Source organism: Cannabis sativa, chromosome 4 (genome assembly GCF_029168945.1).
Source record: "Cannabis sativa cultivar Pink pepper isolate KNU-18-1 chromosome 4, ASM2916894v1, whole genome shotgun sequence".
Taxonomy (NCBI): domain Eukaryota; kingdom Viridiplantae; phylum Streptophyta; class Magnoliopsida; order Rosales; family Cannabaceae; genus Cannabis; species Cannabis sativa.
The window spans coordinates 76,205,229-76,229,648 of NC_083604.1; the positions used below are offsets into that span (position 1 = coordinate 76,205,229).

A 24,420-nucleotide genomic window follows, 5' to 3' on the forward strand; every position below is an offset into this window, starting at 1 on the left:
CTGGACCACCACCACACCCTCTTCTTTCAATCTTATCATGTGTTATAATCGATTTATGAGGTATTATGTGTTATTTATTTTTACTCATTTTATTGTGGAATTAGTTTTTTTTTTTAATTTATGTTTAGTATTTTAGAAACTGATTTTCTTTTTATTTTTTAATTAAAACTGGGTTGAGTTATTGTGTGTTAATTACTTATTTTTATTCATTATGTTATAAAACTAGTTCTATATTGATTTATATCTAAGATATTTAACTTCGGTAACTTTTTCGACGACGGGACAACTCTAGTGAATTTTTCAATAATTTTTTCGGTGACTTTTCTAAGAACAATAACTTTTTCAGTAACTTTTTTGGCGCCAATGATTTTTCCAGTGTTGGTATCTTTTCCAGTAACTTTTCTAATGATATTTCTTATTTTAAATTTTATAAAATTTATTTATGGTCTTTTGTTTGGTTTCTCGATCATATTTTAAATTTTATATTTTTTTAATTTGATATCTTTTGCATTATTTATTTATGTAAAGTTAGAATTCTAAGTAGAGGTAACAATAATATCAGGGTGTGGACATAATCCAATCTAATCCAATTATAAAAAATTGGATTGGCTTGAATGTTAAAGTTAAATTCTAATTGAATTGGATTGATTATAGAATGTTAATCTCAAAATTTAATTAAAAACCGATTCAATTTAATTATATTTACTATATGTTAAAATAATTATTTATATATAATATTAATTAATAGTGGTTTTTTTTTTGGAATATTGAATTTGTAGTACTTTGATATTTTGTCTATTCATTTTCATAATTAATGTTTTAATTTTATTACTTAGCAATGTTGTTATTTTAGTTATTTTAAACGTTTCGTTAAACTTGTAAGGATTATACTTTTATGGAGTATTAAACTTAAATGAAGAGTGATATATATAGTTTTTACGTATTTTTATTCATGCTTTCAAGTTAATATTAAAAATTAGGTGTGTAATAAATTGAACCAATTAAATTAGTAATTTACTTGAATTGGATTTTAAGATTTAATTGAATTGGATCGGATGATGATGAACATCTAAATCTAATTAATAATTAAATTTAATCAAATTGAGAAAAAAATATTAGATTAGATCAGATCTCTAATTTTAAGTAACGCAATAACAAACAATAGTATAAATATTTATGTTACAACTAGAGTTAACAACTTTACACCATTTTATATAGTAGTGTAAATGGGTTTTTTAAAATGATTTTTTTAAAAGCTTTTAAAATTGTGTTTTTTTTTTAAAAAAAAGAAATTATGTATTTAATACAATATAATATTTAAAAATTATTTTTATTTTTTTAAAAAAGAAAGCCACTATTTTCAAATTTTATTTTAACTCTTTAAAATTGTGCGGCTCGATTCTAATATTAGTAATTATATTAAATAATATTCAACAGAGTAAAAAGTATTCAAAGTAGGGTTAACAATTTGTATATTTGTCTTGTATTTCAGATCAACACAATTATACTTAATATGAACACGATACAAGTAAATAATGTCTCATAAAATATAAACACGAACTCGACATAAATAAGTTCAAATTTCTCATTTACATGTGCAATAAATTATAGTTTCATTAATAAGTTAATATGTTTATCAATTTTATTTTAAAATATTTAAAATTTGTTTAGTAATATGTACTTAATTGTATTTAGACGTATCAATTTTAGGTTTATATTAGGTTAACATGTGCTTAATCTATTTTGACACGTACCTATTTATGTTAAGGTGTCGTTAGGTTGGAGGTAATGAAATGAAATAAAATTGAATGGAAACAATTTTTATTTCATTCCTTTGTTTGATTGTATTTGAAATTATTGGAATATCATTCTAATGGAATGACCTTTTCATTATTTTAGTGGAATGACTATTTTATTTTAAAATAAAAGGAAAGACCATTCTAATGCAAGATTTTAAAAATTTTAATAATTTTTTTATCAATTTTTGTGTGCGTTTTAAATTTTATTCTATTCTATTTTTATTTGAATTAATTCCTATTTCTATTCATATTCCTATATTTTCATTCTTCCCAACTAAACGTCACCTAAATATAAATCCGCTAATTCTGTACTATTTTCAAATAGTGTTATCGTGTCATTTTTTATGAATCATTAAGCTTGTATATTACTCATGAACCTGTTCATTACACACTTTCAACTTTGAAGTCTTCTTCTTTTTATTTCTTTTTTCATTTGATTTCAACAAGTCTTGATTCCTTACCAAAAAAAATAAATAAATAAATAAACTTTCAAGTCTTGATTGCGTCGAATCCTAACCTATGAAGTGGAAAGGACCCAAATTTTAGAAAAGTACTCTTTTTCTGATGTTCTTAATACAAAAAGCTCTCAATTTTTTTTTTTTAAATTTCTTTTAGTAAAAAAGAATAATACTATTTTATATATTATATAATATATAAAAAAAATATAAAAACATTAAATTTCGTAGTTAACTGGTCCTGCTGTGACCAATTTAACAACCCTTAGATAATGAAATTCAAGAAAAGTATATACATTATTACAATTTTAGTGCCCACCTTCTTTTATTGATAAGAAAAGGTAAATTACATGGCATGACCACATAACTATTTGTGTGGGAAAAAATATCAAGAATAAATAAACAAAAATGACGTGGAAGTCATCCAAAGTCGAATTAGTGTCAATTAAGTTACAGTCACTTCCACTAGTAATTCTGTTTCTAAGAGCAATAAAACAGAAGGTTAAATATCCAATATTATTGATTGGTCTCTATAAAGTAAAAATTTAAAAAGGGAAATTAGAGTGTAAAAATACATATATATTTGGAAATTAGACATTCTTAACAGATAAGTTGCTTGTAATTTTTATATAAATATAACTATGTGTTTAGTTTATTAGTCTTTTACTAATGTTGATATGTTTTCTTGATATTACTCTTTGTAGGTAGATTTATTGTCATTCTATGTGGCACTAATAATAAGGTTAGATTGGATTCTCTTTTAAAGACTTTCTGAACATGTGGTTGAAATAAATTGTTGAATAGTTGGGTCTGTTTTTTCTAGTAGACATAAATTTTTCAATGTGCAAAGATCATTATTAATTGTTCTTGCAAAAGTTTGTTATCCAGATTTTCAAATGCTTTCCTAATTCATGTTCGTTAGATGACTAATATGAGATTGTACATGTATTAACTATGCATGCACTTCGGATGGATGAATAATTTTTTATTTAAAACGCTTTGTTATTCTAGTTTCACTTTAAGTTATTTGACATTAATTATTTGATCAATAATGATATTCATTGCCTTAAAAAAAAAACCTTTTAACTCGCATAAACTAAGCGAAAAATATGAACATGCTTTCTTTTTATTAACATTAATTACTTAAATACGGTCCTCTTAAAAATCTTTGAGAAAATGGAGTTTTAGGCAGGGACGGACCCAAGTGTATTAGTTTGGGGGTTATAGCTCTCACTAGCAAAAATATTGTCTTTTAAAAAATTAAATGTAATTTTTTAAATTTGATAATTATAGATCAAAATCGTAAAAAAAGCCCCCATAAAATTAAATAAATTTAGTAAGAATAATTATAATACATGTATAAATATTTTTAAATGATAAATAAGCCCCCACAAAGTAAAATTTCTGGGTCCGTCACTAGTTTTAGGCCTCCTTAAAATATGTGTAATAATGATAATTTAATTTAATTCAAAATAAAATTATTTTATGAGAAGGGATAACAAGTTACCATTTTCCATTTAGAAAAAAAGAAAAAAAGTTACCATTTTGCTAAAATAAAAAATAAAACGGCAGAGGCATAACTTGAGAGAGAACCTACAATTATTATTATTACTAAATTTTCATTGGGAAATTTGATTTTTTATGCTTACATTTGGTTAAAAATTTTTTTCTAAACAAATAATAACTAATATTTGTAAAATATGACAATTTTTATGATATCCCTAAAATACCCCTATTTACATCACCCCATTTACACCATCGGACCACCCATCGGGCTACCCATCGGACCATCCATCGGGCCACCCCATCGGGCCACCATCGGACCACCCATCGGGCCACCTATCGGACCCATCGGACTACCATCGGACCAAATCTGCTACCAATCTTTTTTTTATGTTTTTGTGCATACAAAAGTAGCATCAGGTGACCATCGGACCACCATCGGACTACCATCGGACCCCATCGGACTACCAATTTTTTTTTTTTTTGTTATGTTTTTGCACTAAAAAAAGGTATGGAAAATTTGAGAGGGGTATTTTTGGATTTTAGATAAAGTGGTCATATATTTTCAATGATGATATGTATTAGTTTAGAAATAAAATATTAGGTATATGTAAGTATAGAAAATCAAATTTCCCTTTTCATTTTATGGTTTTTTTTTTTTTGGCAAAATTTAGAAAATTTGCCTTCATTTTCAGGAAAACTTTAGAAGTAAAATTAAAAAATATGGGGAAAACAGTTTTGGGTAATCAGAGAAATAATCAGTTATCTTGTATTTTTTTTTTTCATACTTGTTAACCCTTTTTGAATTTTTCCCATAAAATAAGTTTTCTCAAAATAATAATAGGGAAATTTATAAAAATACTGGAATCTGGGTTAACTTTTACAAAAATACTGCCACACGGAAATTTTTTCAAAAATACTGTGTTTTTATAAAACACAAAGTAGAACAACTCAAAACAACAGTAGAACACTAGTAAAACACCAGTAGAACACCAGTGAAAACTTAACACAGTATACTGCAGTATGAAACTTATAAAAAAACACAGTAAAAAAGTAAAAAATACCGTCTGACAGTATTTTTGTAAAAAAATGGCAAAAGTTAGTATACCATATAAATTTCCCTAATAATAATAATAAAAAAAAAGTGTGCACTGTGCACTTCCAATCTTGCTATAACATAAACAATAGAGGCCTCGGTCAGGCCCTTTCATATGTTACTAGAATCTGGGCTGTTTATGTTAGGTCCATAATGTCGCAGTTTACAATACTTGATTGGACTTTGCTATGTTAGGCCCACTGACTAACAGCATCACAATACTTGAATTGGGCCCATGGGATCGTAGTTCACAAATGCTTTTGCCATTAAAAAGAATAAAAAAGAAAGCCAAAAAGCCTTTCTCTTGCTGCTATCACATCCTGGACTAGTGAGTAGTAAGGCCAAGTCCAACACAACTGGCAAAACGCCATTTTGCTATCAACCTCTCACTAAAAATGAGCACTACTTTTAGCAAAGCTAGCTCAAAAAAAAAAAAAAAAAAAATTTAAGAGCATTGCTATATTGTTAGTTGGCATCATAGTGTCTAGCACCACAATGAAATTTCACTCTATAATTAGTTAATAATTTTTTATAATATTTATTTAAATAAAATAAATAGGACCAATATTAAGTTTAACCAATAACGATATTATAACGCATGTTAGGCACATGGGTGCCCAACATAATTTTGTAATTATACTCCAATCCAGAAGGTAAAAATTTTGAAATTAGCATATCTTTTACAACACTAGAACTTCATTTTTTTTAAAAAAAAAATGTGTTAAATAGAGCAACCTAAAAATATTGTTGGACTTGAAAAAAAAGTACATAGTAATATGACGTTAAAATATTGCCATTTCGGTGTTGAAGTGAAGTAGTTGGACATGCTCTAACACAAGTTGAAAACCAAAAAACAAGTTTGCTCTACTTTTTCCTTACAAATCACCTTTGAGGAATACGAATTTGAACTCCCTTTGTCTTATCCCACAATTATTGTCCTAGCTTCTCACTTTTTTATTCCGAAATTAGCTCTTTACAATAAAGACTAATACTTGAATTAGAAATGCTAAAAAACACAAGTATTGTTTAACACCCTCCTAAATGTTGTATCGCTATTGATGCAATTAATTATCAACTCTCATATAATTATAATATATTAATTTTTAAAGAATATCACTAACTAATTGCAGGGTCTCACCTCTAAAAAAATGTTAGACACTACTGATGTTCAATAACAACGCAGTACTTTGTCAAGCAAAATAAGTAATAATAGAGAATTGCTAAAAGACACCTCTAGTACCTAACACCTTCCTCAATGTCATATCAATTAAGTATCACTACCAATCATGCGGCGCTACTTATAAAAGGTGCGGTTGTCATGGGTGCCGTGGTAATAATAGGGGGAAAATAAAGGGATATAAGCGTGTATTATTTTATTTTATTAAACTAATCAAATAGATTAGAACTGAATATCTGATGTCACAACAATCACACCCAATGGTGTCTCTCTCAAGGAAGGAACAGAGAACCTAAATTTAACCAAAACAGAAAACTTCAACAAAATCCTGCCCAAAACGTGGTAATAATAATTACAATAAAGAACTTAGACAAATAAGATATCTTAAACTTACTTTTCGTTCTAACAATAGAATAATCTCTTTATCTCTTACATGGTTAGATAGCTTAGCAAAATCGATGACTCTGACACTTTATTTCTAACTACCAAAATGTTGGTCAAGTCCAAAGATGACTATTAGGGTCATCACTTAGGATTTCTCAATACAGAATAATACGCCAACAACATCTCCATATAAACCAAACTTAACACTTAAGACTCATTCAGAAAGGCCATTTATTTGAAAAGATCTTGTTTTTACTAATTCAACACTAAGAAAAAGATCCCATTTATGATATATAAAATAATTACACAAAATTGAAGTTGACATTCATAAAGGCAATTCATTTGGGTGCAAAAAAGATTGAAATTTTGAAAAACATATATTAGGAAAACATTAGGTGTCTTGCATATACTCATAACACAATTGGCAACAAGAAAAATCAACATTGAAAAAGATTGGGAGGCATAGAAGATTAACCACAAAGCTAATGTATTTACATGTAGAAAATTGGGGAATTCTAAGTACCATATTGCAATGGATTTTGAGTCTTTTTTTGAGTTCTCTACAAAGCAGAATGTGGCCTTCTTCACCATCACCAACAAATCAGTGCAAGGATCACAAATACTCCAACCACCATAAGAAGGTTCTTCAAGACATTATCGGCATTCGAACCCCGATTAGCTGGCTGGGGAAAGCCATGATGAGCATGACCACCATAAAAGGAATGGAATCCATAAGGAAAACCAGAAGTTGTGCCATAAACAGTAGCATCAGGGAAACCATGAAAGTGTATGTTAAACAATGATGGTATTAATCCACCAAAGGCAGTAGCCAAAGTGAAGTTTCCCATTCTTGCAGTTGCCGTGGGGACAAACCCTCCCATAAATCCAAACCCATTATTTGTAAATTGATTTGCATCTGGCGGAGGAGCTGTTGGAGGTCTCTGGCCGGTGGGGCGATGAGGAATATCCATACCCGAATAAGATTTTGATCTTGGGTCGGACTGAGTTTTGCCACGGCCATAGAGGGGAACCAACTTCTCCTCTTGAATAAGAGCCTTACAAACAGGGCATTCTTGTGATTGTGAGTGATGATGAAGCCATTTGTATAGACAAGGCCAACAAAAGAGGTGACCACAAAGAGTAACAATAGGGTCTTGAGCTAATTCAAAGCAAATATTGCATTCAAAATCACCAGCATCATTGGCTCCATTTCCCGAGCATGAAGGGCTTTGAGGTGGTACACTTGTTGATTCTCCAAACCCACTTTCCATCTCCAATTTCCCTCAAATCTTTCAAAACCAATTGCCTGAAATGCATTCAAACCACAATCGTCGTTCATATATACCCAAAATAAACAAAAAACCCTAACTCGCCAAAATCAATAATTAGGGAATAAAAATAACCAGAAATGGTAAAATTAGATCACAAAATCAGAAGGGAACAATACAAATCTGACAAATCTAAAAAACATTCAAATCAAATCCAAAATCAAAACACTCAAATCTTCCCCAAAAAAATATATATATACCTATATCAACTTAAAAGGAAGACCCAATTCAATACGAATATCAAGAAATCAATTATATCAGGTAGAGGAAACAAAAACTGCTTCAGATTCAAATACATAAGATCATAACCAATAAATTAAAAAATAAAAACAAATCAAAGCGAAACAATTAATTAAAAAAAAAAAAAAAAAAAAGAAGGATAGTAGAGTAGCCACGTACCAGTTGAACAAAACTACGTAGTACGAAAATTGAATATGAAGATCGAAGAAGGAAATAATGGAGAGAAAATATGGACCCAAAGATGTGTATGGAAATTTCTAGGTTATTCTGGTATTGTTATTGTTATTTGTTAATATTATTATTAAATAACTTTTCACCAGGTCCTCTCAGCGCCTAAGCAATGCAAATTATGAATAATATAGGGGCATATTTGAAATTAAGGCAATTTCGCTGTACTAGTGATTTATCAACCTCAACAATAAACTTCACGGCCTTGATAATTTTCTATGCGGGCCCATCCACACACATCTACTCTCTTTTATGGGCCTAAAGAATATAGGCACAACGCTTCCTTAAAAACAAAACAAAATATTACATAAAATATTATTTTTTAATTTTTTTTTACATTTTTATATGTTTAATTTTTTTTTATATTTTTATGGTATTTATAAAAATACAAAAAAATCGGATAAAAGTAATAAAAAATAACATTTAAATATAAAATAATATACAAATACAAAAAATTAATAATAAAATAGATTAAAAGACTGTATTTTATGTAATTAAAATTTTAAAAACTATAAAATTGTTAAAAATTCGATTATATTTTTATAATTTTTTTTGTTATTTGTGTGTGTAATTTTTTTTTTTTTGAAATTACCATTAATAAAAATATAATAAAAAATTCAAAATAATAAAAAAAAAATAATATTTTTGCGGATGTACAGTTATATATATATATACTTAATAGATGTTGCGTGTCAAGTCACGTATGTTGATTTTATTTTAGTTTTTAATTTTTTTTAATATCATAATTTTAAAATTAATAATATTCAATGTAGTGATAATCATTGAAATTTAAAAGCATAATAGTGATTTAAATAAAAACAAAAATTACTATTATACTATTAATAAAAATGCTTATCTGGTTAAACTATTAAAACATTCAAATGTAATTTAAAATAATATTTAAAATTTAAATAATTCTAAATATCAAAATTTGAAAATAGTTTTTAATTTATATTTAGGTTTACCTAACTATATGGATGCTGACCACGTGAAAACATCTAATAATTTGTTATTTATTTTTATTTAAAAAAAAAATCACCCAATAATTTTTTATAAACTAAGAATTCTGTTATACAGCCGAATAGATATGTACTCTTACAGATTTTAACATTTTTTTCACAAAAATATGGAGTTGCTATTAAGGAAAAACAAATTTTTTTTAAAAAAATAATAAGTGAAAACTTGTAAAAAAAAATTGTAAAAATATGTTTATAAAAAGTGTAATATTAAATGGATTGTGTAAATTTTCATAACTACAAGTATTTTTTACTTAAAATGTATGATTTTGTTTTTCATAAATCTATTAATGATTTAATTTTATTGTTTTATTGTATTTAAGGTTAGTGGATTTTTTGGTCATTAATTTATTAATTATACTTTCCTCTTTTAAGTCCTTATTTATGATCTTTATTATTTTTACTATTTACTTTCTCATTTTTTTTATTTACATTACAGTAAGTTTTTTTATCATTAATTTATTAATTATTTTTATCTGTTAAGTCTTTAGTTACAATTTATGTAATTGCTTGAGTGGTGGTTTTTTTGTATTGACCTTTAAATATGATTTAGATTATTTATGATTTTTTATTATCTTAGTTACATGATTTTCTTTCTTTTTATTTACATTACAGAAAGTTCTCTATTGTAGTTGCTCTTTTTACGAGTCAAATTGTCTTTATTAATTTAAAGGTATTGGAATTATCAATATTGTTATTTTAATTATGACTAATATGGTTTTTTAGTTTTTATGGCACGTGTTTTTTGGTTTTTGTAAGGCAATATATCTAGTTTTGTAAATGGTTTGTTTTTATTGATTTTGTAAGGCCAATGTGGCTAGTTTTTTTGTATGGCCAATGTGGCTAGTTTTCTTTGTACGGCCAATGTGGTTAGTTTTGGTTTTGTAAAGCCAGTATGACTATTTTAGTTTTGTAAGGCTAGTATGGCTAGTTTTTGGTTTTGTAAAGCTAGTATGGCTAGTTTTAATTTTGTAAGGTCAGTATGACTATTTTTAGTTTTGTAAGGCTAACATGACTAGTTTTGATTTTGTAAAGTTATTATATGGCTAGTTTAATTTTGTAAGGTCAGTTTGGTCTAATAATAACACATCAAATGTAGTGTAATCACCGTCAGGAATGGAGATGAAAATAGATAAGTATCTACGTCAGAGAATTCTATGTGACTATTTATATAAAAGTTCATATTTTATTTTATTTTATTTATAAGGGAAATTTCATTTTTTTATTAAATATTTATTATGTATTAATTAATTTCTCTTTATTTTGCAGGTGTTTTACTAGTGGTTCGGAAGTGACAACTCTCAGTTTTGAGGTTTTCTTTTCTGATATTATGGTTTTATTGTCTAGCTCTCCTAGGGTATTTCTGCATGCTCTTAGGATAGACAATAAACTATTATAGATGGAAGAAAATTCTCCTCTGGTTGTGTAACTTTGTTACCTTTGTTATTTTAACCTGTATCGGTTACCCTACAAAAAAAAAAAAAAAAAAAAAAAAAAACTTAAATTTATAAGATCATCACATTCACATTGTAGCCTAAAGTAGTATTTCATTATTTTAACATTTTATGTGTATATATAAAATTATCATACATTCAATAATAATAATAATATAAAATAAAATTATCATATTATACAATAATAATAAATCAAATCAAGACCAAATTTGTGTAAAAACATCGACCAAAGATTTTTTTTTATTTATTTTGAACAAGATTACTCCTTTCAATCTTATTGATTCATCAGTAGATTTTTTTTATAATTGTTGTATGTAAACTTTGGTAAAATTGGGCTTCAATTCCATCAATAATTAAAATAGTATAACCACATTAAAAGAGAAACAAAATAAATATAAAAATCAAAAAAGGGTTATAAATAAATCAAACAAAAGATTTTTATCATTAAAACAAAGGCGTGAGGTGTGCTTCTTTTCTCCTGATCGCGAAGGTAAAGAAGACTCATCAAAAGTTTGAATCAACACCACAGAACGATGTGCGAGACAATCGCATACTCAACCAGCGGTTCAAGAAAAGGTGAATCAAGAGGATCACAAACAAAATTCACAGATGCTCTCGATGGGAATTTTTCCCAACCAAGGAGGTGCAAGAGTACCTCGATTCTAAGAGCTTTTACTCCAGTTAAAGAATGTCGAGAATGATCAGGACATAAATTTTAGAAACGTGCCCAACAGATGTGGTTTGATCTCTCCTCGTAGGCGAAATATGTGGGTGTTAAACTCTATTTTTCTCCACACTTCTCATGAAGGATGTCCATGTATTTGCTAAGCTCGACCTTGAGGAAATTTATATTGAATCTAAATATTCAAAGACTACTATGTTGTGTATGGTTTTAGGAGAAAATTCCCTATTAAAAATTTTCAAGGGGTTTGCAAGAAAGGTATGGGGTAATCTGGGTTTGGAGAAAGTAGTCAGAATGAACAATGACATTTTACTGGTAAATTTCTAGGATGAAGCCTCCCGTGATTTTGTTTTGGATGTAGGGGTTGTGCAGTTCGATAATAAAGCGATAACGACAGTGAATCAAAAATAAAGCGATGAAATAAGATAAATTAAAGAAAGCAAAAACATTAAAATAAAGTGAACACCAAATTTTAAAGAGGTCCAGCCCCGTAAGTATGGTAATAGCCTACTCCCCTTGTAGTTGTATTGACTTGAGAGAGAATGAACGACGTACTGTTCTTCCTCTCGAAAGCTCTTACAATTGATCTCTGAGTAACTTTCTTTCTTAGATCACTCTTTTCTCTCTTGAATGTATTTTTAAAGCAATTTTCTCGATCCTCTTGAGGTTAGGCTTCTATTTATATGGACTTAATACATGAAGAATGATTTTCTTTTTACTTATAATGAGTAAAATAAGAAACTATATTAATTCTATAATTACAATGCAAGAAATAGAAAATTAAAATGTGTTGCATTTATTCTCTGACTCAATCCCGTAATTATAGTGATTGTCTTCGTGTCTGGAAAAAATGAGATTGATCTCTAGAATCGCTATCTTTCATGCTTCACTCAACATAAGCATGTATGCATCTTGGACGAACATCTTCTCAACCATCTTGCTCGGATGTCTGAATGTCACAGAAGCTGAGTAGTCAGTCATGGGATACTTTCCTCAGTCCAGGTATCGAAAATATGGGACACGTTTCATCCATTCCTATTGCCATGTCATGGTGCAAAAATTTAAGATAACATTTGCCCCTAAATCTGAGCAGAACCTTCCTTGTCGCACATGGACTTCACTCAGCCTGGAGTCTTGTCCGGATGGGTGACGCGTGTCCTTGATGTCCGACGATGATCCGATGTGACTCTGACTGTGGGTCTCTTCAATAATCGTCCATTTAATGCTAATTGACAGTTGTACCTCGAATTAAGGTTCGATACTTGTGTGTGCTTGACGGTTACACTCCCTGTAATGAGTGCGTAACGTATACTTTTAGGGAGAAATTAAAAATAAATTGAATTTTGAAATGATTAATTCTTTTTTCATACTACTTATAAATATGATCAAAGACCCCTGGTAATCCTTTTAGCCTTTTTAACTCGTAAACACCAGAGCAAAAGATCTCTAGCCAAATTTCTTCCCAAATCCTTTGAGGAATTCATAGGAAAACTTCTGACAATTCTATCTGAGTAAAGCAAGAAAGCTTCAAATCAGTGAATAAGTTCTTCATTTCTTTCTTTTACACATTTGCAATGAAATGCATGTATAATTTCTGAATTTTTTGCTATGAATCTCGCTTGTTCTTAAACTGTTCTAGGTTAACGATAGAATACCTAAGTTTAGGACTTAAAAATCTCATTTATGCTTAACCATAACATTTGATTATCTGACTGCGCTTTGAATTTGACCTAACAACGTACATTTCCATTCATCCATAAGATTTTAGTGAAAATCGGATTTTAATTTGAAGTTTTGAACTTTTGGGATTAAAAAATCTATTTCTAGGTGAAACTTTCGCTTTTGATTTCTCAATCGAAACTAGTCGGTATATACAATCTGTTTTTCATTCGTCACTTCGACCAACTCTCACTCTCTTGTCCCCTACCTTTTGTGGATGAACCCTGGTGAGTTTTGGGGATGCAAACATCATATCGACCAGGATTTGCTTCAACTCCTACATGAGGATCATCCTCGTCTCTGTGCTAGCCCATCCTCGTCTAGTGACGATCTTTCAAATTCTAACTTCGAAGATTGGAAAGTAAGTAGCAAACATACGATCGTTTCATCTGGGACCTCAAGAAAGATTGGAGGCATTACCTTCTTGCTAATTAGACGTATAGAGTTCATCCAAATGTGGTTGGTACTTTGCTCGAGGGCTGCCCAAGCCCTGCTGCTGCGGGAAAACATGTTGCTGATTTTAATGTGACCATTGTCAGGCACACTTCTGATAAAACTCTGCCTAAACGTAGGATGATGGCGCGAACTAAATAGTCTGTTAGGAAATCTTCATTAACCGACCTACTTCCCCTTAGCCACTTTAGCTAGGGCAAAACAAACCCGTCCTGCCATTGACGATCGAGGAAGATATTGTTAGGGACATTGAAGTCCAAGAAGTGGAGGACTAGGGCAAGGTCCATCATGCTACTCCTTCTGGTGCCGAAGGCGATAAGGATGAAGGGATAGCTCAGGTGCTGCCATTCGGTGGTTACAATGATGAAGGAGAACCAGTATCTGAAGCAAGTGATGTCATGGAGGCCGGTCAGGACTACGTTGTTGAGGAGTATACTGAGTCTCGTCCTTTGAGAAGGAAAGGTCCAATGGAAGATTGATGGATTTCTCCACCATCCGTGGTGACCATGAAGAAATTGGCTAATCTGTTCAAGCATAGTCTCTTGGGGAATGTCGAATGCTTTCTTCCCTCTCCCAGCCAACTGGCTACTAACCCTGGAGAGGGTTATTGTGCTTGGTCGGGAGCTCATACCAAACTAGGTGCAATGCTGCCCTTACTTCCATACTTCAAAAAGATAGCCAATTATTACCACATCAATCCAACCCAATTTACTCCAGAGGGCCTCAAGTATCTGTCTGTCATGTTTATGATATACGCCTCATAAGGATGGGGTGAGCCATCCCCTCATGACACCAACTGGCTGTTCGATTTGAAGTCAAGTCCCATGCAGAACAGGTCGGGGTACTTATACTTCTCTCAAATCGAGGAGTCGTGGTTGACGGGCACCACAGACCCCGAGGTGACGAAGATAGGAGGCTTTGTAGATGAGTATTACTTAATCAAGGGGATGGACACCAATTAAACCAGTTTCTAGTAGATTTCGTCCTATTACCGCCCCCTCCCCATTCACACTGGAACTTAGGAAGAGGGCTCAAAAAATTCTCCAACTCTCTCATGATGAACGAAACATCTCTCTCCTGGCTACTAACGCCAACTTTGTTAAGTACAAGCTTTATTCGGCTGATTTTGTACCAAAGGCTGAGGAAGCAACAAGAGAGGTTGTACACGGATAGGAGGCTCCAAGCAAGAAGAAGAAGAAGAAGAAAAGAAAGGCTCCCCCAAATAGCCAAATACTCGTCGAGCGATCCATCCGGATCAGAGATGGCCCTAAAAGGGTTGCTCGATTGTCTACCCCAGTGGCTGGAAAGGGAAAAGTCGTTATGGTGGAGCAGGACCAGAAGGATTCTTCAAACGATGATGCCCCTTCTTTACTTGTTCGGGAATTTGCTCCTACCTACGTGTATGGTACTTTAACTTGCTTTGAAACTTATTTGCATTTACTTGGATCATACTTGTTTGACCTTCTTATTTTATTCATGTGCAGCTATGTCACAGAAGATGTTGCATGGTTTGATAAAAGAGGTCGGGCGATGGCTCCGACCAAACATCTCCATCTAAACGGTCAAATGTGGATGAAGTTCTGCCAAAGGACATGGTCCCAAGCACTCTCAAGGAGAAGAGTTCAGCTGTTTCTACTATTGAGGATTCTGAGGAAGCAATGTCGGAGGATTCCATAAGAACTCTGTAGTCATTAGTCAATATTGATCAATCATCACTTCAATAAAATGAAGTCAAAATTATCTTCGGTACAAAAGTCAATATTTTGATCCTGTTCCTATGTGTGTGTTATAAACACAATAGTAATTATAAAAATATGAATAAGGTAATGAAAAGTTAAGCACACAAGACAAAATATATCATATTTAACATTTGTATATTTCTATCCAAAAAAGAAATCTGTGTTGTGTATGTTTGAAATAGTCAAAATAATATTCCATATGATGTGATCACGCAAGGGTGTCTTAAAACATAAGCTAAAGTCATACCCTACTCACCGACACCCTTTAAACAAACAAACATTTACATATACATCCGTTTGTTTTATTTTGGAAACTAGTACTTACCACATTTTCAATAACATATACTTTATACAAACTAGGTTCCTTATAATTTTTGCTCAATTTATTATGACGTATGCATTATTATTGTGGTTTCTTGATTCTTTTATTTCATTAAATAGTCCTTTAAATATTTAATTATAATATTATTATAAAATGATCATTCAGTTAAATTTTAGCATACGTTACTAATAAAATATTGATGTGATTTATTATTAGTCTACTATCATATTAACGCTAAATATTTACATCAGTATTATGATTGTCAAAAGTGACACAAAACTTAATAGAAAAGATTATTTTACAAGACTAGAAATAATTCGAGAATTATTAACAAAAACCCAAAATAACTATATAATCAATCTCAAGAAAATAATTGAAAGTGATATATAAATATTATTCTAGAATTGCATTTGTTTAATGTTTTATAATATATATTTGTTTTTTTTTTTTGGAAAATAATATACATTTGTTTGATGTATTATTTTGATTAAAACATAACATATTTTAATCTAACATATTTAATTTTTTAATATAAATAAAAACCGACCAATAAAGCATACCCCATTACATCTTTCCCTCTGTTGAATATATTTATTTAAGATTATATATCATATCATCATAGAAGCAAATCGTATCGGGTACAGGGATAACGGGACCACATTTATAGTTCATATCCTTTAAAAAAAAAGGTGTAATATCTCTTATTTCACCATTTATGAAAATTTTTAATTTAGTTTTTTTAACTGTACATTTTAGTTATTTAAGATATTTTGTGAAATTTTAAAAAATTCAAAATAATTTACAATATAAAATAATGTGTTCAAAGAATCTATTTTACACGCGTATAAAATAATAAAATCACACGTGCAGCAGATTATTTAAACTTTATTTTCGGCATGTTAACTTTCTCCAAAAAAAAAATCTCAAAATTTTGCAAAATATCTAACAAAAAACATATAATCATTATATATTAGAGGAAAAAATTTCAATGCACTGGGTGCACTGATCTACTTATACATTTTTATTTATTTTAGCATTGAGAATAATTTCTTAGTCTAATTTTTTCTGTACGTTATAATTATTTAAAATATTTTATAAAATTTTAATAAATTTAGAAAAATTTAACATGTCAAAAATCAGGTTCAAACAGTCTATCGCATACATGACTATTTTATTTTTTATACGCGTGTGAAATAGACAGCTTGAAAATTACTTTTATATTGTAAATTATTCTAAATTTTTCAAAATTTGTAGCAGATTTTAAATAATTATAGCATACACAATTATGAAAAAAAAAATTAGATTAAAAAATTCTCCTACATGTTGAAACCGAAACAGATAAGGGGTGCATCAATATCAATGTATCTCTTTTAGGAGTGCATTGTGGAAGGGAAATTTAGAATAATACCTAATACTTTTCCCCTAAACATATAACATGTAATATTTATGGGATATGACACATTTTACAATATTCCTAAAATACCCTCATTTACATTATCCCCTATCCCCTCTCTTCTTCTCTCTTTCTTCATACCCATCGGACCCCAATTGGGGTTCCCATCAGACCCGTCGGACCCAAAAGTTTTTCCAGTACATGCATCAGACCCCCATCAGGATCCCATCGGACCCGTCGGACCCAAAAACTAAATTTTTTCGCACATGCATCGGACCCCCATCGGACCCCATTGGGCCATCGTCTTCCCCAAATCGTAGATCTGAACCTTGGACATTGTTGGGCACCGTTCGAGTCTCCTCCGTGTCGAAGTGGGTCTCCTCCGTGACGCAATGATGAGGGTCAGAATGGTGGGTGTGGGTCTCGGTCGGGGTGGTTTGTCGAAGTGGGTTGTGTGGGGGATTGTGCGATGTGAGTTCGGGCGAAGGGGAAGAGGCAGAGAGAGTTTGAGGGAAGGAGAGAGAAAGGGTTTGAGTTTTTGAGAGGAGTATTTTTGGGGTTTTGGAAAATTGGTCATATGTTTTTAATGTTGAAAAGTATTAGTTTAGGGAAAAAATTATCCCCTAATGCATGCATAGAAATTCAAATTTCCCTTGTGAAATCACCCTATATTATATATTACATACACTTCATAGTTTGATGAGTATTGCACCCCCTTAAAAGTGATGCATTGATTCACTATTTATCTGCTCAACACCGAGAAGAATTTTTTAGTCCAATTTTCGTCATATTCCTATACACAGGGCCGACCCTGAGCATAGGCGAGCTAGGCCTGTGCCTAGGGCCCACCTAGCTAGGGGCCCAAAAAAAATTTATCGCCTTTTAAAATTACACATTTTTTTTTATCAATTTTGAAAAATACCCAATTTTTTTCTAAATGAGGGCCCAAAAATATTTTTTTCCCTATAGCCCACTAAATTTCAAGGCCGGCCCTGCCTATACAGTTATAATTATGTAAATTATGTAAGACATTTTTTAAATTTTGAGGAATTTAAAATAATTTACAATATAAAAAATAATATTCAAATAGTTTATTTCACACACGTAAAAAATAAAATAGCCATGCGTACTAAAGACGGTTTGAACCCAATTTTTGAAGTATTAAATTTTTTTTTAAATTTTTCAAAATTTTACAAAATATCATAAATAACGATAACGTATACGATCATAACAATAAAACAAACTAAAAACTTTTAGTGAAACCAAAACAAATAAAAATATATTAATATACTCCTTTTAAGACTTTGTATTGTAAAATTTTCCAACTTTTATAACAGTAGCACAATGATTAAGTTGGATGCAATCCCAACTCGAACAATGATCATACTATAATCTCGATTGGCAATTTATAATATAATGCCTTTTTTCCATCATCGAGTGATCATAAATCGATCACAGGCTACCCCAGTTGTGATTGATTAATTCAGCTACGCTGTTATTAATTAATTCTAATCAAATTTTATTATGAAGGGCACCACGTTTATTAGAAGTGTGCATAAATTAATTTAATTTAATGATAATTGGTCGATCTAATTATAACTAATCGTTAAATATTAAATGTCTAATTATAATCGCATTAGATTAGATGTTATTTTTGAATATTTAATTGGATTCATTACCACAAATATTAGAATTCGCGACGGTCTTAAAATCGATTCTTTTCGAGGACTATTATAAAAAAAAATTAAGTAACTATTTAAAACTGTGTCGGGAAAAATTTAGTATTCCTGACGGTTTAAAATCGTAGTAAACAAAATAGACGATATTTTTTAATAAAATTCGATTTTTTAATGGACCCTTATAACGACAGTATTAAAAAATCGTCACCTACTTCTCGCCACATTTTTCACGTGCCCACCTATATTTTTTTTTTTTTATTATATTTCTCACATGTCCACCTATTTCTTCTCTATTTCCCACACCCTAAAACAAAAAAATTCTCTCCAAAACTCCACACACGCCTCCGCACCATCGCCCTCCTCTCTCGCCGTCTTCGTCCCTCTCTCAATCTCTCTTTCTTCTCGTCTCTCTCGTCTATCGATCTCGTCTATCTAATATATTAATAAAAAAAATTCGAATAAACTTAAAAATATTGAATGTGGTACAATAAACATATCTAATGTTTATGGTTATGGTTAATAGAAAAATAATAATTATTAAAAGCTTCAAATATTTTTTATTGATCATTTTATGTTCTCCAATTATTTCATTCTTTTCTATTTTGTTTTTTCTTCCTTTCATATATATTTGAAATTTTAACCCCAAAAGGCCACTATATTATATATAATATAAATCAAATATAATTATATATATAAATATTAAATATAATAAAACACAAGGAAAACTAATTAATTTCAACACACATGGGCATATTATAATTGTTTTTTTTTTGATAAATTTCATTTTGGATCTCGTGTTTTGTAAAAGTTATTAATTGGACATTCTATTTTGTTAAATGACAAAATAGATATTTTATTTTCTAAAATTATACAAATAAGACATTGAACTGATTTTTTGTCAAAATAAAACTTAATAATAATCTGATTTAGAGATGTTATGACAAAACTAATTATATTTTTTGTATCTGTGTTAGAAATTGTCTTAAAATTAATTATTTTAAAAAATAAAATTGTTGAAAATTGAGCACAGGATCCTATTTTTACTATTTAACAAAACAAAGGGTCTATTTTGTCATTTAACAAAATAGAAAGTCCAATTAATAACTTTTGCAAAACACAGGGTCCAAAATAGTATTTACCCATTTTTTTTTATAACAAATAATATTGCATGTTTCTTGTTGACCAAGGTTTTCGGCAACCAATTAAATAATAGAATGAGAAGAGCTGTACGAAGTTTAATGCAGATAGTTTAATGCAGATGATTTTTACGTGGTTGAGACATTAATGAGCCTTAGTCCACGAGTCTTTGTTATTTATGAGAGTATTTTTACAGAGAATGTTCTTGGTGAATCCCTCTCTCTTCTTTACTCCCTTCGATTCCTTAATTAATCGATCGACCCCTTTTCCATTATGTCTATGGGGTATTAGTGTTTTTCGGGGGATCCCTAGAAAGGGATCACTTGTCTTTTTGTATTAACCTCTTAGGGGCACAAATTCCTAATAGATACAAAATAGAAAATACATGACCTATACCGTAGGTATCTTAGGGATTAGGTGGATACAATCCTTTATCTTTTCTTGATTGATGTGAGTTCTCATAATGTAGTTGTTGAGTCTATACTCGTCGATTGTTGTGTTATCACCGTAAAAAGGGCTTACGCCATCTGTCAAATCCTTTTATGGAGGTTCTGATAGGTTTCCCCCCATGCAGCATTAAATGCGAAGTGACTGTTCGAACAATCCCTTTCCTTCCCGGAGAATGCTTTGTTACAGTCCTAGCCTTTCAGAGAGTAAAGGCGTGTCTCATGCTCTTCTCCAGGAGGCTCACTCCATGAGGTGCACATTCCTGCTTAAGACTTAATTGATTTTCGTGGGTAGACCCTTTTTTAGGTCCACGTGTCACCCTCAGCCGCTGCCACGTATTTTGGAAAAAATCTGAAGCAACATTTCCTTTTTAAAATATACTACACATTAATTATTTTATTCTAAAACTCAACCATTGTCAAACAAATTTAATTAAAAATAATTATGATTAATATTTTCGGTCTTTAAAATTTTTACATTACCAAATTTTAGTTCTTCTATCATATTTTATTAAATTAATTTATCGTTTAACTAGTGATACAGTAGATGGCGTACAATTGATAATTAAATGAATATAAATTAAATACATTTTTTTTTACTTTAATAATTAAAAAATTAAAAACAAAATATAAATAATTATAAAAAAGAAAAAAAAATTATTCTATTATTCAAAGGTGAACAATATTTAATTTATATCCATTTTAAGAACTATCATTTATTTCACGATATTATTGAATAAAATGTGATAAAAAAATTATATTATTATAAATTAAATGTTATATTTTAAAAAATATATTATTAATAATTAAGATACTATAAAGAATACAATATATAATAGTGTAAAAAATTGAAGACCAAAAATATTAAATTATTCTTTAATTAATTAACAATCTATTCGATCTCTCTTACTCGACAAAAATTTAAAATAAAAACGAAGAGAATAACCATACATAACGAATAATTTATGAGATTATGATATCACCTCACAAGTAATGAAATCTTATTATTCTCATTGCCCATGTTTCCAAACAGTACCAAAATACAATTAAAATAGCTATATATATTTATGTTTTTTATTATTATTATTATTACATAAAATATCCAAAGACATTAAATGAGGCACTAATGTTTTATACATATCTCTTAGACTGTAATAATATTATATTTATTTTAAATAGTATTTCCTTTTAGCTTTAGGGCATGGGTACGATTTGCCAATTTGAACAGCGAGAAAAAAAAAAAAAGCAGATGTTTCTTGTTGCAATATAAATATAATGTAGGCTATTTGGTCAAACTAATTAATATTAATAATTCTAAAATCATTTACCATATCATAAGCTAATTTTTAATAAGTTTTATTAAAATAATATTCATTATTTATAACCCGCCATTATGTCGTGCCTAACTATATTTTTTCCAACTTTTCAACCCATCTTTTCTTATTAAAAAAAATAATTAACCAATCTAAATAGGATTTATTTACTTATATAAAAAACACAGAGATTTTTTTATACCCTATATTTATTTTGAAAAATTAATTTAGAAAATTATAATCCAAAAATTTTGCTTGAAAATTAAATTGAAGTGTTTTGTAAAACTGAGGGGTTAGGCTAGGTTTTTGTTAAATAATAATAATAATAAAAATAGATAAAATAGTATTATAATATATATATTTTTAATGTTTATATGAAGATTTGTTTGTTTCATGTATTTTTATAAAAAGTAGACAATCAATCAAACATTTGATTCATAAAATAGTTATTTTCCTTCAACGTTGATTTTTTTTTTTCCTTTTTGGACAAGTCTTCAAACATATTAACCTTTTTGGGATAATAACATGGAAGAAAAAAATAATTATTTTTTTGATTTCATTCTTGTTTTATTGTATTTTATAATATTATAGAATGATTTTTATTCGGTTGCAAAGGAAAATATCTTATATATTGTAGAGTTACTATTCATTTAAAAATAAAAAATAAAGAGAATTTTAATGCAAGAATTATTTTTTATAAATTTGTTAGGTACATAATAAATTTTATTCAATCCCATTTCATTTTTAAATTCTGATTTTCCTAAATTATTATTACTATAATAATTATTTTAACATATATAATAGAACTCCCCAACCAAATTCATCAAAATCACATATTGTAAACATGCCAACGTAAAATGATGAGCCTAAGAACACGTATAACCAATGAAAAGAAAACACGTGTACCCATAAAAGTAGTTAAATATTTTCATATGTTAATTCTCACCAGTCATTCTCTTCCGCCCAATTTAGTCCATTCTCTCTCTCATTTTCTCTATCTCTCTCTTCTTTTTATTCAAAAGATTTTTTTTGTTTGAAACATTTTCTTTTGTTCTTTCAATAATCAATTGATGTGATCAAACCATACAATTTATCTCCACCGTCAGATATGGCGGGGAAGACGGCGATGACGATGATGATCACTTTTTGGCTTTCGGAGCATCCATCAATAGTCGGGTTCCGTTGGAGTCACACCCAATCATGGGGCTCCACGTGGTCATTTCTCTTTACCTCCATCGCCTTCTACCTCACCTTATCACTCCTTCTCCATCTCTTCCTAACCCTCATACACAACCGTCCGATTTCCCTAGGACCAATCCCAGCCGTCCACAGTCTAACCATGGCTTTAATCTCCGCAACAATATTCGCCGGAATCCTACTCTCCGCCGCCGCCGAGATCCGCGATACGCGATGGTCTTGGAGACGATCCAAACGAACGCCACTCGAATGGCTCCTCTGTTTTCCTCTCGGAACCCGTCCTTCGGGTCGGGTCTTCTTCTGGTCTTACATGTATTACCTCTCTCGATTCCTCCACATGCTTCGAACGCTATTCTCGATTGTACGGCGTCGTAAGCTCTCCTTCTTCCAACTCCTCAACAACTCAATCCTCACTTTCATGGCTTTTCTCTGGCTCGAATTCTCCCAATCGTTTCAGGTCCTGGCAATACTATCGACCACGCTCGTCTATGCCGCCGTGTACGGTTATCGGTTCTGGACCGACGTAGGGTTACGTGGCGCGTGCTTCCCCTTCGTCGCCAACTGCCAGATCGCTTTGCTCGGCTGCAACGTCGCCTGCCACGTCGGCGTATTGCTATTGCATTTCATGAAAGGCGGCTGTAACGGAATCGGCGCGTGGGTTTTAAACGCGGTCCTCAACGCCGTCATACTTCTTCTGTTCGTGAACTTTTATGTGAAAATGTATTTGGAAAAGCGGAAGAAGACGACGTCGTCGTCTGTGATGATGGAGATTGTTGGGCCTTGTGGGCCTGGGCCTGGCCCAGTCGGTTTAGTTAGACGCGAGCCCGTGGCTCTGTCCTATTCGGGTTTGGGTACAGTTCATGAAGTAAGCAATAAGGAGCTGTGATCTTATTCAATTTAGTTATTAGTTAAATAATTAAGTATGGTTTTTTGTGTGTTTAATTAAAACCATTATATATTTTCTTATATTCTCTAGGAAACTAAACTGTATACACAAAGAAATATACATATATAATTAAGTAGAGTTTTTTTTTTCTTTTTTAAATATTGAGAGTGTGTCAAGCATTCCTCTATTGTAAATCTCCTTTTTGAGTTTTGATGAATAATTACTAAAGAAATGAAATGGAAAGTAACTATTTCATTACTATTCTCATTCTACCTAGTCATTATTTTTCATATATCTTGTCGAATTAGTTTTGTTTCTTGGAAATTATTAAGTTGGTTCAACACTACTACAAGTCTACAAGTCTACAAATACAAGTTCTTGTGTGTAATAATTTTGTTATAGTGATTGAATTAATGAAAATCCTAAGCTTATGAATTGGAAAAAGTATGTAGTCAAAATTGGCAGGAAACAAGTCTTTTGTGACAACGAATACTTAAGAGTGGACCTCTCTCTGTTTTTATTATTGTGTTATGTTGGAACTTTGTATGAAATTATGTAAAAAATAGAAAAGTGAAGTGTGTGAGTAGGAGTCCCACATGGGATAGAAACACTACATTTTAAGTGTATATCTAGTGCAAGTTTGAGATATGGGTTTGGGCCCCAAGGGGTACCCAGTTTTGCGCGCATGGGTGAGGACTCACACACTGGACCACCACACGCGCGCCGCCGCCGCCGTCCGTCCGACCGACCGATCCGAGCCGGGCCGGGTTGGCG

General features: G+C 30.5%; 2 protein-coding genes across 2 annotated transcripts; one reads left to right on the top strand and one right to left on the bottom strand.

Annotated features, from left to right (window-relative positions):
• Positions 1–6,755: 6,755 nt before the first annotated feature.
• LOC115714454 (uncharacterized) lies at positions 6,756–8,463 on the bottom strand. The gene is made up of 2 exons (XM_030643173.2): positions 8,142–8,463; positions 6,756–7,720 (listed from the first exon to the last, which is right to left on the bottom strand). The coding sequence occupies exon 2, from the start codon at positions 7,683–7,685 to the stop codon at positions 7,005–7,007; it is 681 nt and encodes a 226-aa protein (XP_030499033.1). The 5' UTR covers positions 7,686–7,720; positions 8,142–8,463; the 3' UTR covers positions 6,756–7,004.
• Positions 8,464–22,500: 14,037 nt separating this feature from the next.
• LOC115714440 (elongation of fatty acids protein 3-like) lies at positions 22,501–23,907 on the top strand. Its single transcript, XM_030643154.2, has one exon. It carries the CDS (start codon positions 22,672–22,674, stop codon positions 23,644–23,646), a length of 975 nt encoding a protein of 324 aa, XP_030499014.2. The 5' UTR covers positions 22,501–22,671; the 3' UTR covers positions 23,647–23,907.
• The last annotated feature ends 513 nt before the right edge of the window (positions 23,908–24,420 follow it).